This window comes from Protopterus annectens, chromosome 14.part0 (genome assembly GCF_019279795.1).
Source record: "Protopterus annectens isolate FY-2018-M chromosome 14.part0, PAN1.0, whole genome shotgun sequence".
Taxonomy (NCBI): domain Eukaryota; kingdom Metazoa; phylum Chordata; order Ceratodontiformes; family Protopteridae; genus Protopterus; species Protopterus annectens.
The window spans coordinates 828,210,766-828,230,063 of NC_056748.1; the positions used below are offsets into that span (position 1 = coordinate 828,210,766).

The 19,298-nt window shown below is 38.6% G+C and overlaps 1 protein-coding gene across 1 annotated transcript in view; it reads left to right on the top strand.

Moving 5' to 3' along the window:
- Positions 1-19,298, top strand: part of TLL2 (tolloid like 2) — a 2,712,623-nt gene that overhangs the window by 690,420 nt on the left and 2,002,905 nt on the right. Inside the window, exon 2 of the mRNA XM_044056577.1 lies at positions 18,144-18,254. Coding sequence (XP_043912512.1) covers positions 18,144-18,254 — 111 coding nt within the window. The remainder of the gene's footprint in view (positions 1-18,143; positions 18,255-19,298) is intronic.

Sequence of the window (19,298 nt, forward strand, 5' to 3'; positions counted from 1 at the left end):
TCCACCCACAAGTTTATCAAAGTCAACAAAAGTCTAATACCCACAAGTTTATAAAAGTCAACAAAAGTCTAATCTTTCTCAACCACTTTTTCTTGCAAAGCCATATTTCACAAACATGAGTGATGCTTTGAAATCTCATATTCACAATTTTGTGTTGTTGGTCTTCTTCCTGTTTATCTCCATCTTCCATTCCCAGACCAAGTTGAAGTCCAAAGTATTTCTGATTCTTCTAGTCAACTCCTGTGCTTTTTTCAGTCTCTCAAGCATTTTTTTTAATATTGGAAAGGGTTTCAGAGGTAAAGTCTCTCTGTGGGCTTCATTATCAGAAGAATAAGAAGCAGAGTCCCCTGATGGCTCACTTTTTATTGGATAAACTTTTGTATTTCCTCCTTAGCCTGCTGTGCATCACAAATGTCTGATCTTCCAGGAAAAATATTCTGAAGACAGCTGGATACAGCAGCTTGAATCTCACATCTGCCTCTTGACTTCCATGATTGCTGGGAAAATTTTGCTTTTCTTCTGTCTGGTGTACAGTGAATAATCATTTCCTACACACACTCTACTCTCTCCAATTTTAATAATTTGCCCTCCTGCCACAATTTTGACTAGATCAACACTTTCCGATGATATACAGGTCTTGGCTGCTTTCTCATGGCCAGGTTTGGAACATGCACTTGATGTACCCTTTCAATTAAATTCTGCTGTGAAATAACAGTTGAGTTTCTTATCTGTACTTTCATAAAATTACTACAGTTTGTTCCTTTTAGTTTCTGTGGTACAGCAGAAAATCTCAGTTTTTTTCTGTGTGCTGTGTCTTCTAGCTACCATTTTTGAAACAGTTCTTCTTGAAAAGTCTCAAACTCAGCAAGCCTTTTCTTCATATCACCCTGTGATTGTTGCAGTTTTATCAGGTCATCTGAATAGCTAGGTAAAGCTGCTTCTTTTTTCAGCCTTTTGTTATCTGAATTGATACACTCCTTCAATGATTCATTTATTTGAGTACATTTGATTTATTTTTTCCTCTTTGTTATTGCAAGACCTCTTTTGTACCAAAGAGTGGACTGCTTTTTGCTGAACAGCTGCAGGATTCTTCTCAGTCAGTGTTTTCCCTTCACTTTTTGTAGTTGATTTTCTTTCAAGTTCTCTAAATTGCTTCTTTGCTGGCATCCAGGCAGTGTACTTACTAGCCAGTAACTGAATTTTACTTAGGCTGGCAGAATTACTGTCTCATATTTTTCAGTTTCTTTTTTCACACTGAGAGAGCTGAAATGAAGCTGCTGATCAGTGTGCAGCCATCTTGGAAGTCTGTGTTTCTCAAATCTTAAACATATTTGCTTTTGTTGTTTCACACTTCCAGATTACATTGGCATGTACAGTCTTTGACTCTTCTCTGCTATAAGCTGTGTAGTGTGTAACTTAGTCCAATTAGATAATTTGTCTTGCAAATATGACACACAACAGCCCATTCCTTCTCTTTTCTTTCCAGATAATTTGTATTTTTGTCTGTGGTGACAGTAGTCTTTATCCATCCTTTTCAACTTCAAAATATGTACCTTATTCAATTGGACATCATATTTCTGTTTCAAATCAGTATTCCCCTTTTGCAACTCCTCATTGGCATCTGCTTCTGAATCCAGGCTGTGTATCATCTCTGACTCTAGCACTTTTAACTCATAAGGTTTGAAGCCATCTGTGCACTAATTCTCTGTCTCTCATTTTGTTTTTTATTTGTGACCTGTAGGACTTTGCTTGATGGCTGTTCTACCTGCACCCAGCTTGGCCCATTTGTTGCTTTGGGACAATAGCTGGGTGTTATTTGGCTATATGAGAGTTCTATGACCCATTTGTTTCTTTCTGGTAATCCCAATCAACGCACTGTACTCTTGTGAGTCAGGTGGTATGGAGCAGTGTAGCTTGCTGGTCCTGTGGGACAGCCAACTTTCTCCCCTGGGACTACCCCTTAGCACTTCTTTTGAGCTGTACTAGTTCTGTGTCCCAAGGGGAAGCATCCTGTGTGCACTCAGTTCTCCTTGAACTTTGAATGTGTGAATAGACACACCTAGTGAGTGCAGAACCTAGTATTACTGCTAGCTGTCACCCATGTGGTAATTTAGAACCCCCTCTCACTCCCCAGGATGGGCATGACAGCAGCCAGTGCTCACTCCCATCCTCCCTAGCCAGCTTCTGCATGTATGTACCCAACTCACTAATGAAACTCGGGTGACCCGTGCCATTCTCAGGGCTTTATTCCTCCTCGCTATAGAGTTGAATGTGTGATGGCCCTCTTCATTTTACTTTGAAATGCCTCTTTTGCAACTGCCATAGTAGTCCCCATCATCATTTCATGTGTGTCCATTTGCTTAGAATCTGGAGATTTAGGCCTCTGTCCTTTACATGGTATCTTGGCTTTCTTTTCTGTCAATTCACTCAATTTCTCTGTCGGTTAGCTTTCTTTCCTTCTTTCCTTTTAATTTTCTTCCCAGGTTGAGTCATACAAAATGACCTTGAAATTAGGTTTCAGACTTCTTTATTGCTTCAGATGTTGATTTTAAACCACTTACTACATGGTGAATTGACAGATCTCAGTAGCACATCTTCTGTCTAGAGCACTATCATAAGAAGTCCTTGTTATGAAGATGTTTGAGAAGTGCTCAAAATATTAAAATGAGTGGATGGCTAAACTGTGGCAGGGGAAGAGGCCTTCCATACTTAATCTGACCTTTACTACAGAATTCCCAAAATGGCATTCGTTAGAAAGGAGAATAAGTAAAATAGACTGTATTTAATTTTTGGAAAGGTTAGTTTCTTGTCCTATGAACAGACTTTTTCATGAAGACCATTTGTATTAATCTTTCTTCAGCCAGGTCTGCATTGATTACTTATGAAGACATGCAAAAAGGTGCACTTACATGAGACTGCACAGACATGTATATCCTATTTTCTCTTGGTTTGTTCTGAAATCATTAAAAGTTTTCCGCATGAAAATAAAGGGTGTGTGTATGTAAAATGCATTCCATGAGTATATGCTAGCTTTGAAAGAAAAATTATGAAGTGTTGCATATGCTTGCTACCAAAAGCTTCACATCACATGAGCATTGTCACAGGAAATCATAAATTGCAGCTTGAATGTAAACATTCTCCTAAAGCATGGACTGAAGGTGATCAAATTATGAGCAAGTGGATCAAAACAAATAAGCATTTTTTTCAGGTGTATACCTCCCTCAAACTTTATTATTCACACCTTGAGGTCACTGCACTGACAAACAATGTAGTCTGTGTTGCTCTTTCTTCAAATTGCACTGACCAGGGTCTGTATTATCTTATGGAAAAGCCATTCCATCGAACGGCTTTTCATCGATCCCTAAAATGCGAAATCCAATTACAGAGAACATCCAAATCAGCGATTTCTTTCCCTGGGAAAGAAATCGCTAGCCCTACCACGGACTACACATCACTTTAAACATTACAAACTGGTTGCTGTGCCCCCCACAGCCCCCTTACTAAATATACCACCTCCGAGATTGCACTACAGTGGGGAAAAGGGTAAACTCACAAGGATGGCCAAGCGATTTCTTTCCCAGGGAAAGAAATCGCTGATTTGGCCATTTGTTGTAATGGGACTTTGCTTATTAAGGGTTGATGAAAAGCCATTCGATGGAACGGGTTTTTGTTAACATGATATAGACCCCACTGACTATAGGACACCTAAACCTCACTAACCAAACTTACTCTACAAAGAAGTGAGCAGTGAAACTCTGAAGAAATGTCAATTCATCCCAGAATGAGTGAACAAATGTAACTTGGAGAATTCAAGCAAGTGAGGGTAAACCAGCATCCTTGTTTTTGTTTTGTTTCCTGGTGTATCCTTGACAGATGTTACCATTTTTACACATATATATCCCAGTTCCTCTCCACACAGATCCTACCTTTCTAACCTGTAGCTAGTTGCTTTGCTGATAGTTTTTCCTCTCTAACTTCTTGTCCTTGTTTCTACCCGCTCCGTTCGCCCTGCGGGCTCACTCCGCTCCCCTACCCTACCCCCAAATCCCACCCACCCCCAGTGCATCTACACTTATACCACTTAACCACTCCTACTTCCTCTCCAACCTCTGAACTCCACCCCTTCCTCTTCCTATTTCTCCTCCCACTTTCACACAACCACCACTTCCTATCACTCCCTCCTCCTTCTCTTTACCTCTATACTGCTCATCTCTACCTCAACATGCCTGGTAAATACTCATCCTTCCCAATTCAACTACTTCTCCTCCTAAACCTTACCTATATCTATTATCTTACCCAACCTCATCCTATCACATACTCACCCCTCTCACAAACAACTTGCCCCCTCTATTCTTCACCATTCAAGTGTTTCAGTTCTATCTCCTGAACTGTATCCCTTCAGCAATAAACTATGTCTTCATTTTAAACTACTCTCCCCTCTGAAAACCTCATCAACTACTCTACCCTCCATACCTCCTACTATTCTATCTACTTACACCTCTCAATCCAAACAACCCAAATTCCTCCTCTACTTAACTCGACTTCTAAATTCAACACTTTTATCCGGTGATATACACCCTAACCCAGGCCCACACACCTCCTCCTCCACCAATAAATCCATCCTACTTGCAGCGCTTAACGCACAAAGTTTAGCTAACAAAATTCCAAATCTCCATGCCTGGCTACTCCATAACAAACCAGACATCCTAGCCATATCTGAAACCTGGCTAAAACCAAATATAAAAAATGAAGAGATATTACCACCCAATTACTCTATTATGAGAGCAGACAGAACAAAAAAAAAGGGTGGTGGTGTGGCCCTAATCTACTCCTCCTCCCTATCTATAACACCTTACAATAAAACCATACCAAGGTTCTCTAATACAGAAGTAATACTAGCTCACCTTCAGATAAATAAACATAAATCTATATATATAGCCTCCTCTATATTCCCCTGGAGACAATGTCCCAATACTCAAGAATTCCTCTCCTGGCTATCAACTAACATCTGTAACGAAACTATAATCATGGGAGACACCAATATCAATTGGTCTTCCATTCAGTCCCCTACTCACCCCCTCAACATCAACCTATACAACTATTCCCAACTCATCAACTCCATAACTAGACCAACAAAAGACTTCACTAGTGGAAGCATTTTAGACTGGATTTTAGTATCCCACCCCCACAACTACCCCGACAGTGGAATCCTCCCTGATTCCCTCAGTGACCACCTTCCCATCTTTACAAGACGTTCCCCCTCTCCCTTACTAGCTTCTCACACTTACTTAACCACCCGATGTCATAAAAACTTTAACCCTGAGTCTTTCTCTGCCACACTTAAATCACTTAACTGGTATCCCCTAAAAACCCTACCACTAGCAAATGCAATAACTCACTTTAATACAACCTTCCTACATCTCCTAGATACTCATGCTCCATTAATAACCAAGAGAATAAAAAAGAGAACCACACCCTGGATTTCTAAAAGTACTCTTGCCACCATGCGACTTAGAGATAAAGCCTGGACACAATTCCAGAAGAACAAATCTACATCTAACCTTAATGCATACAAGACTCTTCGCAACTCAGTGAAAAAGCTTATCTCAGCAGACCGTCGCACCTACTTTGTCCAACTTCAAGACAACCATAGTACCAACCCACAAAAATTCTGGAGAGGTATAGCTACCCTCTTAAAACCTGGTACCACAGAAAACCCTAACCCCTCCCCAAATGTACAAGACTCTGATCTTGCTACTCAATTCAATACTTTTTTCATTGACTCTATTTCCAAACTGACCTCTTCCTTTTCAAATAACAATCTGCCTCCTAAATCGACTTCTCCTCTCTCAGCCCCCTTCCCTAATCCTTTCTCACATTCTTCTCACACACAACCCCCTCCATTTTTCATTAAACCTATACCCACATCTACTATAAGAAAACTCCTACAGAAACTAAAACCATGCACCAATGCCCCCGATAACATTCCCCCATTCTTCCTCAGCATAGCTGCTGATGCCATTGCCCTCCCTATCAGCATCCTAATCAACCGCTCTATCCAGGAAGGTCTTGTTCCTGAAATCTGGAAAAAAGCCTACATCATTCCCCTGCACAAAGGTGGAAATAATACTAACATTTCCAATTTCCGTCCCATCGCTATTCTCTCTCCCATTTCAAAGATCCTAGAGAAATGTATCCACCTTCAACTCCTCCCCTATCTCTTAGACAACAACCTATTAACCCCCACCCAGCATGGCTTCAGACCGCATCATAGCACTATGACTGCCCTCCTTTCCTTCCTTGAAACTGTGAATAAAGCTAGAGATTCTGGCCTCACTGTATCTACCATCCTTCTCGATCTCTCTAAGGCCTTCGACACTATCTCTCATAACCTACTCCTTACTAAATTAACTAACCTAAACCTCTCCCCCTCTTCCCTCAAATGGTTCACCAGCTATCTCTCAAGCAGGCAACAAGCTGTCATATGGAAAAAGGCCACCTCCTCTTTTCTTGCTACCCCCACTGGTGTCCCACAAGGTTCAATATTGGGCCCCCTACTTTTCAACATTTTCATTAATGACTTCTACCACTCTATCCCTCATGCTAACATTATCCAATATGCAGATGATTCCACAATCATCTGTGCTGCCCCATCTATACCAATCCTCTTAAAACAAACTCAGGATGCTTTCTCTACCACAGAACTATGGATGAAAGACAATCATCTAGCACTCAATGCTGCTAAAACTAAACTTATGATCTTTACCTCTTCTACAACCAAGACTTTCGACCGAAACATATTCTCCATTACCAGCCAAAATACAACACCTCTTGAGCTGGTAACTGAAACCAAACTACTAGGAGTTCAAATAGATGACAGGCTCAAATTCAACTCCCACCTACTACTAAACATAAAAAAAACCCACCAAAAACTTGGCATGCTCTATCGACACAATCGGTTCCTCACCTCTACTACTAAACTTACTCTTTCTACTTCCTTTCTCCTACCCTCCCTTCTCTATGGAGCCCCTCTTCTAACAAACCTACAGTCATCACTCAAAACCAAATTGTCCTCTTGTTACAATAAAATAGCCAGATTCGCTACTAGCAACAAATCCTCAACCCATCACTGTGAATCTCTTCACAAACTAAACTGGCTTGAACTTCCTAACTACCTCTCCTACACCCAGCTCACCTATGCTCATAAACTCATTTTCCAACCTTCCCTCTGTCCCTCTCTCTCCACTACCTTTAAAATGCATCACACACAAAGGCTTCTCAGATCTAACAATCAAAACCTTATAGAAGTGCACAGACCACTCCACCCCCCAGGACAATACCTCCTATCTCACTCTCTGGCACGCCTATGGAACTCCCTCCCCCCCCCCATTCGTACCACTTCTAGCCTCCCATCCTTTAAAAAATCACTCCACTCTTATCTAACTTCCACATGGGAATGCTCCTGCTCCCATCCCTCATGACTTACACTTACTTCTTCACTATATAACTCCCTACTAATATCCAGCAATAAAAGTAAAAAAAAAAAAAAAAAGTTTTAACTTTTGATTGAAACAATTTTTTTACCTATGTAGTCTTCATACATTTTATGTGTGTATATCAATTTAGTCTTGCTTCATATGTAACCTATGTAATCTATGTTTGTTTAATTAACCTGTGTGTAAATCTGTATGTGGAGCTTTTCTCCCCAGGACTCCATTGAAAACGGGTTCTTCTGGCCCAATGGACTATCCTGGTTAAACAACTGCAAATAAATAAATAAATAAATAAATAAATATATGAAATGCTCTGCATGAAGAATAACTTTAATTTGTTCTATGAGCTGCAATGACTCTGTGTATGGGATCTTGCTGCAGTGAAATCAGGTAGCATATTTTCTAGCTTGGCATTGGTAATTTTTGCTTCTTAACTCCTGCTACAAAATGTACAAATTTTTAATTGGGATTGCATGGTTTGTGAATTACTAGTGAACATCTGTTTCTTCCTTAGCCTTTCTATCGTCTGTGGTTGCTGTAGTACTGAGATAGGTTATATGTGTATATTGAACAAATAAAGGCATCCGGAGTGTTAGTAGTGCAACAGGTAACATACTTGCCTTGTGGGAAGAAGGCTGTGGGTTCTATTCCCATACCAGGTAGATGGACTGCTGACACTGCAGTGCAGCACAGGGAGGGTGCTGCACTCCTGTGTGTGTCACCCTTCAGCTGGGATGCTAATCTGATGTTGCTTGAACTGGTAGTAGATCAGATGGTTGTAAAAGATCCCACTGCTCTTGTTAAAGAGTAGTGGTCCTTTATTTAACAAAAATTTTTGTTAGTATGTACAATGGGTATACTTCTGTTTTTTGAAAACACACTTCTCCGAAGAACAGATAGGTGAGACGCACTTTAACAAAAGTGCACTTAACCGAAAGTGCACTTTCGCGGAAATCAGTTAACCGAAGCATAGTGCAGTGGGGATAAGGAAATATATCCTTTTCCCTACTGTACTGCGATCTTGCAGTTTGTATATATAAGTAGCGGAGGTATGTCCAGCAAAGTAAAACACATTTTTACAGAGGTGCAAGCCCCCCTTAACCCCCACACCCCTACTACTTATATATAATATAGTCTTCTAACAATGCTTTTTAAAGTATTAACATTTAATGCTGGTATCCTAAAATTAACACTTTTCTAATTCTAAGAAATCCTATGTAGAAAGAAAAAATAAAGCCTTAACCCTTTTTTCGTTAATTCAATGAATTTTCTTTTCCTTTCCCTTACACTTTTGCCAGTAGATTTTTTTATTTTTAACTATATTCCAACTCACATCTTCCTCATCATTGATTTCCAACCCTTCTGCTAAATTTAACTCGTTCTTCATGAAATGAACTTCTAACCTTCTTTTTATTTTTAACTATTTTAGCTACATTCTCTTCCACATTTTATTGTCCCTGTTTTGTGAGTTGCAGTTTCCATAATCTCTTGAGTTTGTTCTTGCTTTTGTGACATAACATTCTCATTTAACTCATCCCTCTCTTCCATACAATCCTTCCACATGTATCCAGGCTTATTACTTTTATAATGTTTTAACTCATATGTTTTTTTATCATGCTGTATAAACACACACAAAAAGACATTTTCGTTTGTACATTCAACAATCAAATGATCTGTTTTTCCACAACGGAAGCAAGTTTTAGGTTGACCCCAGTATTTCACAACACCGTTTTGTTCTTTCATATTTATAATATTAGGAATATGAATAATTTTTCCGTTCTCTATTTTAAAATTAGCATTACAATTCCATCCCCCAGTCCATAAACCTCTGTTATCAAACATTTTAGAAATGTCCAGTACTGCTTTACATGTTACTTAAATGTCTGTTTAATTAACTCATTACATCTGAGTGACACCTCCAGGTGGATCTGCAGTAACCTCCAACTGATGCCTCTAGGTGTCAAATATGGGTTGTTCATATTTGCATCAGTAATTCCGAAACCAGGATCTATAGTAAATGAATGAAACGACAAAAGAGCGAACACTCTTTCATTGACACACAAAAGCTGAAACCACAAAACAGCGAAGTTATGGAACAGCGATTTTTTTTTTTCCGTACGGAAAAAAAATCGCTGGGCCGTTCTCGGGACTTTGCCGTTTCCTCCACTGTGGTGCAATCTTGAGTTGGTATATTTAAGTAGGGGGGTGTGGTGGTCTCTACATTTATTTTCCTTTCTTTCTTTTTTTTTTGGAGCAGTGATTTTTTTCGTAACACAGACAGAACTCCTTAGCCTCATATGAAAGCTCTCAGCTAGATGAATAAAATGCTGCTACCAGTGTGTGTGTGTAACTTGAGTGGTTGCTTAGATATTGTAAGTTGTCTACAAAATATTACAAACATAATATTTACTGTGTTTACTGTGACTTATAAAATTTGGTTTAAGATCTAGAACCTAAAGAGTACTACCACTATAAAAACAGTTTGTACTGAAGAGTTTGCTGTTTATACTTCTGTCATAACTCCTATGCTTCCAGAGATATGAACATTTGTTTGAAATGTGAGGACATAATTTGATTCTGTCAAAAGGCTTAGGCTCCGCCCATTGGAAGTTGCAGTCCAAACTTCCTCTGCCTCCATTGGAGTAAATGAGTTGTTCTCGTTTTCAATTTCAGTCCTAAGTAGTATATGATTTCTTTTTCTTAATTTCTCTAAAAAAAAAAAAAAAACTCCTTGCATGTCCTAGGTTACTAAAATTAAATCTTGAGCTTATAATATATGAAGCTTTGTTAATTGCATTATCATCACTGTTATGCTAACTACAATCATTTTTATTTGGGCATCATGCATCTTCATTGACCACTGCCATTTTTATTTTGGCTAAAATGTACACTTTATATTTTGTGTATTTTTTAATTGCATTATACTAAAAGGCTTTATCTTTGAGAACTGGAGATTGCAGTGTGGGGTGAGTGTGGCCAGGTGACTAAGGCAGTAAGATGTAGGCATTAGTCCTACCTAACAGCAGGCTAATGGAGTGAAACTGTCATGCAAAGAGCCGATTGGTAATGGCTGACCCAGTTTACCTGGCCAAAATCCCTTAGGGAATGAGCTTTTGGACAGAGTAGTGAAGTCATGACAAGAGATAGGCATTTTGGACATACAAGGTTTGCTGACTTTGAACACGAAGAACTCTGTGTATTGGGAGAGAAAGAGAGAGCAAGAGAACTGAAGTTGTGTCCTGTATTGGTTGTGGATTATAGATTAAATTAATTCATTGTCTTGAATCAGAGATACTATAATTTGAGTTAGAGACTAGTGTGTGTATACCAGAGTCGTAGTGAATGAAACAAGCTGCACTTTTAGAACGGCTGAGAGAATAAGCCACTTTTAAAGAGAATGGAGTATTTGCAAGTGTTTTGTGTTTCATTTCATTTGATTGGAATTAATGCTTACATTGCCTTCAAATTAAAAAAAAAAAAAAAGCCAGCACTGTGCTGTAATAAAGACAGTTCTGGTCAGTAATGACAATAGCTCTCAAAGAATCACGGACAAATCTCAAAAGATTCAGGGAAGATCAGGAACACTTTTTTATAAAATTAGTACTGTTAACTTGAGACTTTGACAAAATAAGAGAAAGTGAATTAATATCCATCTTCTGAAGTAAAAGAAGTCTATAACTCTAATTATTGTCATTACATGTAATTCACCACCTTTTCTCCAAAAGTCACAATTTTTACTTGGGATTAAGGGGTACTGAGCTAAAATTTGATTCAAAATCAGGGACAGTTGAGAGGTATGCAGGGCTGGCCTTTGGTCATCTGGTGCCCTAGGCAAAAGATCTCCACAGCACCCCCTAACACCACTCAGCGCCTCCCATCATGGTCTACCTACACCATCCAGATTACTGAAAAACTACCCCTGCTACAGTGACACCCTATGTGGCCTCCTAGTTGGCCTATGCCTAAGGCCGGCTATGAAGGTATAGTAAATACTCTCAGAACATGTGGAGGAACATTTACTCATATATAGAACAGTATAGGCAATCCTCATGTTGACACAAATGCTGACATCACCGCCATGGGAGTAGTTAAACTAGTCATAATAAAAACACCCTCCGAGTTGGAGTACAGGCATCTGCAATGTCTGCCTGTGTGATTGTCTACACCCCAACCTTTTCTGTGCCATGGAGGACTGAATGTGTGAACCAGGCTAATACCTTGAAACAAGATAGCCATCTTGTCACAAGACATTTAGCTTGAAGGGATCTAGAGTGAAACCTGGGACAGGAACATGATTGAGGCTCCTATGTTTTCATGTGTTCACAGTGAGGCATTTCTTAATGGACTGTGAGGTTTTGCAGGACAAACATTAATCCTAGCCAAAATCAATAACACGCTTTAATTTTATCAGAAAGAAAACAGCAATACTGAATTTTAGTTTTCTTGTTTAATCTACATCAATGAGTTTTGGATGAAGCAGTACATTATTTGCAGTGTTAAAAGGAAAAGTTAGAAAATGTTTTCTCCCATGGTATCAGCACATTTACCATAGTTTGTCTTTCACAACATCTTTGCCCAAATCAGGATCCATCTCTGAAAAGAAAGTTAGATAGCAACTCTGTATTTTTTTATTGAAGAGGCAAAGTAACTGTACTTATTATACAATTCCTCCCCTAAAACGTGCGTGCTGATTGGCCGGCCCAACCAGCGTGCCCATTGTAAATCCCTCAATATACTAACGGAAAAAGGTCCGGTCGACCGGACTTTTTCCGTTAGTATAAAACACTGTCTCGCTATGTTAAAAGAGTTTAACATAGCGACACAGGTTTAAAAAAAGCAATGGAGATCTCCATTGCTTTTTTTAAAGCTGTCTCGCTATGTTAAACTCCTTTAACATAGCGACACAATGTAAAAGCGGAGATCTTGCGATCTCCGTTGCTTTTTTTTTTTAAAGATGTCTCGCTATATTAAATGGGTTTAGCATAGCGAGACAGCTTTAAAATAAGCAACGGAGATATCCGTTGCTTATTTTAAAGCTGTCTCGCTATGTTAAACCCATTTAACATAGCGAGCCAGTTTTAAAAAAAAAAGCAATGGAGATCGCAAGATCTCCGTTGCTTTTTACTGTTTCGCTATGTTAAATGGGTTTAACATAGCGAGACAGCTTTACAATAAGCAACGGAGATCTCCGTTGCTTATTTTAAAGCTGTCTCGCTATGTTAAACCCATTTAACATAGCTTAAATAAAGCAACGGAGATCTTGCGTTCTTCGTTGCTTTTGCCCACAGCTCTGATGTACTGCGTAGGCATGCGTAGTACATCAGAACTGCCGCAGAATACCAGACAGCTGAGGAAGGGCAGTAAAGAGGCATTATACAATGCCATTATTTAAGAAAAGTAATTATTTATTTTCTTAAATAATGTCATTGTATAATAGCAATAACCCACTTCTGGGTGTGGGTAATGCTGGATTTACCCATGGTTGGCTTTGTTTGGTCCTCGGGCCGCCCTCGGGACCAAACCACGCCAACCGTGGGTAAATCCAGCATTACCCACACCCAGGCATGGGTTATTGCTATCATATCTGCCTTGGAAATGCAGAATAGATTACAGAATGTACTAGTGAAATTCATATATACATCTTTCAGGCATACAAGCCAGTAACAATACTTTAGGTAACAGTGATATAAGCAAGTTAGTAAGAAATGTGACCAGAAATATCAGGTGGCAGGAAGAAAATCATTTGTTTTGGCTTTTGTTGTTAGTCATAACAACTTGCAGTCATATAGAATATGTTTATTAATCAATGAATAAGTCATTAACAGAGTAGGAAACCAATAGATTTGCAAGATATCTAAGTAAAACAATCATATGTGAAAGTCACATTTAAATATGATCTGCAGTTATCATTCATTTGTTCATGTTGCCAACAAATGTGATTGTGTTGGCCCACTACGGTCCAAACTCAACAATGTGCTACTTTTGCTTTTGATGAATAAAGCATTTTTTTGTAAACTATTCAGTGTTTTGGCTTCTGTTCAGAAGTACAAGTCCTACAACTTTGTTAAAGTCTGCTTTGAAAACAAAATATTGAATTTCAAGCATTGTTGTAACAATAGCACAGATTTTTGTTCTGGTGGAATTCACCCCCAACCTTCCACTTGAGGCATGGGATTACATTTCTTACTCCTGGTGCTAATATATACAAACTCTGAGATTATTTTACCTTGGAGGATGGGGAATACTCTGCAATATTTTAAACTTGGATATGGTACATATTCCTAAAATACACCTTTACAGTCTCACTATTCCATGGCATACCTCTCAACTGTCCAGATTTTTGCAGAATGTCCAGGTGTTTGCTCATATTTGTGGTGTGTTCCTCATAAAATTTGTAGTTTTTTGGCAAATCACTGAGAACTGAAGTCAATAAATACTGACATACACCTGAGTTTCAGACTTCATATCCATCAGAAAATGCATACTAATGCAAAATACATCATTCTAGCAACTTTCTAAGTATATAAGAGTAATATTTAAAAGTTATCCTTGATTTTTGGCCTTTTTATTCCCGTTATTTTGTTTTTTTGTGGAGATTTCTTGTGTTTGGAAGTTGCGAGGCATGTTAGTTACAGCCCTCGAAATTTCTGTAGGAGCCTGACATTTTTACAATTTCTGTTATATTGGTGAGGATGTATATGCTTAAACAGGATTATAAAGCTCTTGATAAAACTGTGTCTGTATTCTATAACTAGTAATAGTCTTTAATTCTCTGCATTTCTGGCATTCATTTCCAGAGATTTCCTTGTAATAAAAATTTTTCATAGCAAGACAAGTTGACAATTAGATGATAGTTTTGTGGTTTTGTCACATATTATATCAACATTTTCTTTTAACTTGGTTAGTAGTTCATGATTTAAAAAATATTAACCTATATTATTCTTTGAAATTTCTGCAGATATTTATTTTAAAAAGTGAGGGTTTCGAGATCTACTTGTGTGAGTTTGGATCTGGTCTACCCAGTATGTGAACAAAACATAAAGTGAATATTACTTTGAAATATGTATGCTAAAAATGCATATGATGTGACAAAAGGCTAATTGTGTTTTTTTGGGGGTAAAATTCTTTGTACCCCTGTTATTAGAATAATCAAGTCCAAATATTGCTGCATTGTGAGAATAAGGAGGAATTGTTTGCAGTGAGACCCCCAAGACAGTGTGTGCTTTTGGTAGTGCCCAGAAAACACCAGTTGATCAGATATTTGTTGCTAGAATATCCTGATTCACCTTGATCATTATTGTATTTTGCCAGCTAGGCAACTACTGTTCCAGATTTTAGGTTGTATCACTGGAGTCTGCAGAACACTGTTTTGGTATGAGTTTCATTGAACAAGTAGTACTGGATCTGCAATGTGGTGGTCAGCTGCAGACTGAGGTTACCTGGCATGTAGGATGCTAGGAGAGCCTGTATATATATATATATATATATATATATATATATATATATATATATATATATATATATATATATACATATATATACATCTATGGTACAGGTTTTATAGTAATAATACACTGTATAAGGTTGGTAGGCAAAAAAGAGCTTGGAAGATACTAGCATGCAGCTCAAACACACAGAACAGCAGTGCTGCAGAATATTTCCTAAAGCCTAGGCAGGAGGCTTTTGCTCTTTACATATGCGGATTGGCTGTATAGCATAAATAACAGCCCATACCCATTTCAGAGACATCTCTACTGTGTACCAAAACTTTCATATCTAATGGAGTTAAAACACAGTTACAAAAGTATGCATACAGGGAACCTGCCCTACTACTGCCTCTTTTGAGGACATCTAATGAAACCTTCACTATTGCTGTGGTGACATTTTGTACAGGAGCCAGACTGTGCATCGCCTTCACTCTCTCTCACACACAACAAATACAACCACGCGCACACACATACTACTGCAAATACAGTACATTGTACATAGGGTTGCTCCATGCCAGATACAGGTTCCTGTACTGCAGCTACACAGATTTACCAACATACCTGACTGGGGTATACTGCTGTTAATACAGCTCATTAAGGAGGTTTAATATGTCAGGAATGTGATATTAGAACAAACTCAGTCATAAATGTTTCAAACAATGACTTGTAAACAAAAAAACTGCTACACTAAAGAGTCTGTTACTGCTTCACTGGCTCCCTTTAGCATTGCAGTTTTTTCTTTTTGTTTACAAGGAATGTGATATTCATTGCAGATTACAAAGCCCAGGTAACATGCAGTTGAGAACTAGTGTGCTGAAACTAGCAATGAGGCAAATGCAGTTCAGAAATTCACTGAACACTGTCCAATCCTGTGTACTGGCCTAGAGCCAGTGATCCTTATTTGTGTCAATCACACAAGCACAAACACACACGTCAGATGTCTCTGTGTGGGGATTAAGTCACAAAATGTATGTTTTTCCCTTGTCCGGTCTGTCTTACATAGACATGTCATCAACATGTCAGTGGCATTCAGTGCATGTAGATCACCCATCATGCAGTATTCTATAACCCTGTCAGTGAGTCTATGTAAATTCCCAGGCATCATGTTTACAGTTAAAAAGGAGGACAGGTTAACTGCTATGCTGTTTTCTTTGTTGTGCTGTAGTTTCTCCATGTGGCACCACATGCATTATTCCAGAGATGGTTGCACAATCTACTTTATTGCATGCTTTTAAACATACTTATGTTATGTCTACAACATGAACTGCACTATGTAAATATAGGACATGCACTGTGCTATGCTGTGTGCTTTTTGCAGCCTTCTTCTTACTGATCTCCTGATTGAGCTCCATCTTTTAATTACAGTCACACCCTGCTGTGCAGCCTGCCTGGGGTTCATCCCACATCTTCCATATCAACTGTCTCCTAGTACACTGCTGACATGCACTGCACACTGAGTGCTGTTCATTTCACTCTGTGTTATACTTTAAGTGTAAATGGACAGACACGTGACTCTTTGTACACCACATGCCTCTCATTACTGTAGTACTTGTTGTACTGCTTCTTACTCTTCAGTCCTTACTCTGTCAAAATTGCCATTATCTTTTGTCTGTGCAGGACTACTGTCTCAGAGCATCACACATGACTTTTATCTGTGTTCATTCAGGGCTCTGCTGTACTCCCCACTTCTGAAACGTGAATAGTGTGTGCATAATGGCTGTCATTCTGCATTTTACTTACTGTAATACTGCTGATGTATCTCTCTCTTCTGATGACCACTCAAGCTAATCAACAGAGCTTGCTAGCTATCTTCTCCAGTGCCATGATAGAAAGATGGCTCTCTAAATTTAGTATGCCATGTCACCATCTTGTAAAGACTTGACCCCCTTTCAGTCACACCCCAGAAACATCCTGCCAATGGAAATGAGCAGCCACCTGCAGCAGTATTTTCTCATCTGTGAGTACCAAGTTGCTTGGCACAAACTAGTAATCCTGACACTGTGCCATCACCTGAATCCATAACTGCCAGAATTGTGCCGTTGGAGACATACAGCATCTTGAGCTACATAAATCAAATGCAACACAGCTGTTCACCTACACCCTCATCTGCATGGGAAGACACTAAGCTGAAAGGCAGGACAAATCTATACACATCATATATTATTTTGTGCAGTAGCTGGTCACATCATGTGGTGCGAGAGAAATTGTTTTTAGTCCTTTGTAATGTGCTTCCACAGGCTCTGTTGTTACAGGCGAGGGTGGAGTGAAAGAACTAAATAACATTAAGTGTTTACCACTTGATAATGCAGATTACTGGAAATGCATGGATGAGGAGCTGGGGAGGGGTTCTGTTTGTTTATAGATGCAGTATACTCAGCTTTCATAAAAGCAAGGCTGTAATCTTTCACTATATGGCATATAAGGATGCATATTCAGTAAATTTCCTGAATGCTTTTCTAACCTTAGTAAGGCAGCATTCTATTGCATGGGATGGATAATGCCACTGGACAAAATGGAGTACTTGCTACTTTCCAACACATAGGTGACAAGGTGTATCTGGATATCATTGTCACTAGTCATATCAATAATGTTGCACAGAGTATGTGTGTATCAGACTTTACATAATTACTTGTCATGTAACATTGGTAATGACTTCAGAAGGACATTTTGCCCATTTAAGATAAGAGTAGCAGATACGTTCTGTAGTGTTACTTTGTGCATGCTTTACCATATGTATAAACTAATAAATTTACAGCAGTGGTTTTGCACGTGACTGTTTCTGTTGTCTTCCTTTTCTGTACAACAGTTGGTTTGGTGTTTCTACAGCTAGTTGGTTTGATTTCCAGTACAGGAGCTTCTGATTACCAACAGTGTCTGTCTTTAACCTGGTTGCAAAACTCAGCACAGACAATATTCCCACCTTTAAGTGTTGGATACATGCTAGGATCAACAATGTCATATTAACAATTTACCAGTGTGCATGCCTTGTACACATGTAAAAATGCTTAATTTTCAGACATAGTTCTTTGTTAGACATACTGTAATTTTTGAAAACATTTTTTGTTGTTTAACAGTTGCATTTTTAGGAGACATTGCTTTAGATGAAGATGTTTCCTTGTTACATGTAATGTAGATTTTGACATTATTTTTTGTTTTTTAACAGTTGCTTTCTTAGGAGACATTGCTTTAGATGAAGAAGATCTGAAACTGTTTCAGATAGATGGAACAATTAATTTCACCAACCACAGGGACGAGACAACTGGGCATAACACAGGTAGGTCTAGTAGAACTCGGGACTGTTGTGGAAAAAGTGCAGTTTAGTCCTACATGACAAAAAGGCTTATAAAATGCTATAAAATAAGTTAATGTCTTTTTGTGTAACAGTGTACAATCCTTCAGTAACTCTCTCTGTCTCAGACTTTGGTTACTTTCTTTCATCCATTTGCTCCCCTTTAGAGAAAGTAATACGTGGCTGGCTTGCCTGTTAGATACATATAGCAGTACCTCATGTCTGTTACCAAGCAATATAAGAAGAGAGCTGGAGGGATGTGCATTCTTGAAGATGCAGGTTGACTTGTTTTTTCACATTAGATTTGTTAATGTTAACTGTACTCACTGATTTCTTAACTTTAGCTTTAATCCTGCTATTGAATGTTCACAGTGGCATGGTATTAAAAAATATGAACTGTGTAATACCCTTCTCCAGTCACAAATTCCCCTTTTCAAGAACGATGCAGGATGAAGTTTTAGGTCTGCATCTGGCTCATAGTTCACTTCTTCATAGTCTGAAGATGAAATTAGAGTGAATCAAACTCTGGTCTTCAAGAAAAAGCTTGTTTCATCTCATAATCTTTTCCACTGAAATTTACTGCCTGACCTTCAGATGCTTGTACACTTTATATCATATCATGGTAATAAAACTTGCAAAAACTATTTACAACAAGTGAGAAAGGCCACAGTATAGAAAAAGATGTGTTTATTGTATGATATTTTACCAAGGATGTTCTCTTAAAATAATTTTTCAGAAGTTTAGTTTTTTTTCTATAATTCTTTTGCCCATATCTGATGATACACTTATACAATCCCCTCTACACTTTATATCTTTGTCCTGTCTGTAATTGCCAGCCAGACCTTCAGTCTACAGACATCAGTTTTAGTGGCACATCTCTTCAGTAACCTTATTCAAAAGAAGCACAAAGTATATCCTCATATGTCTGTCATGGTTGCATCCTATGCATACCTCTCAACCTCTTAGTACAAGGAATCTGGAAAAAGCCTGACAAAATGGGGGAAAAGGCCCCAAAATAGGGACATATCT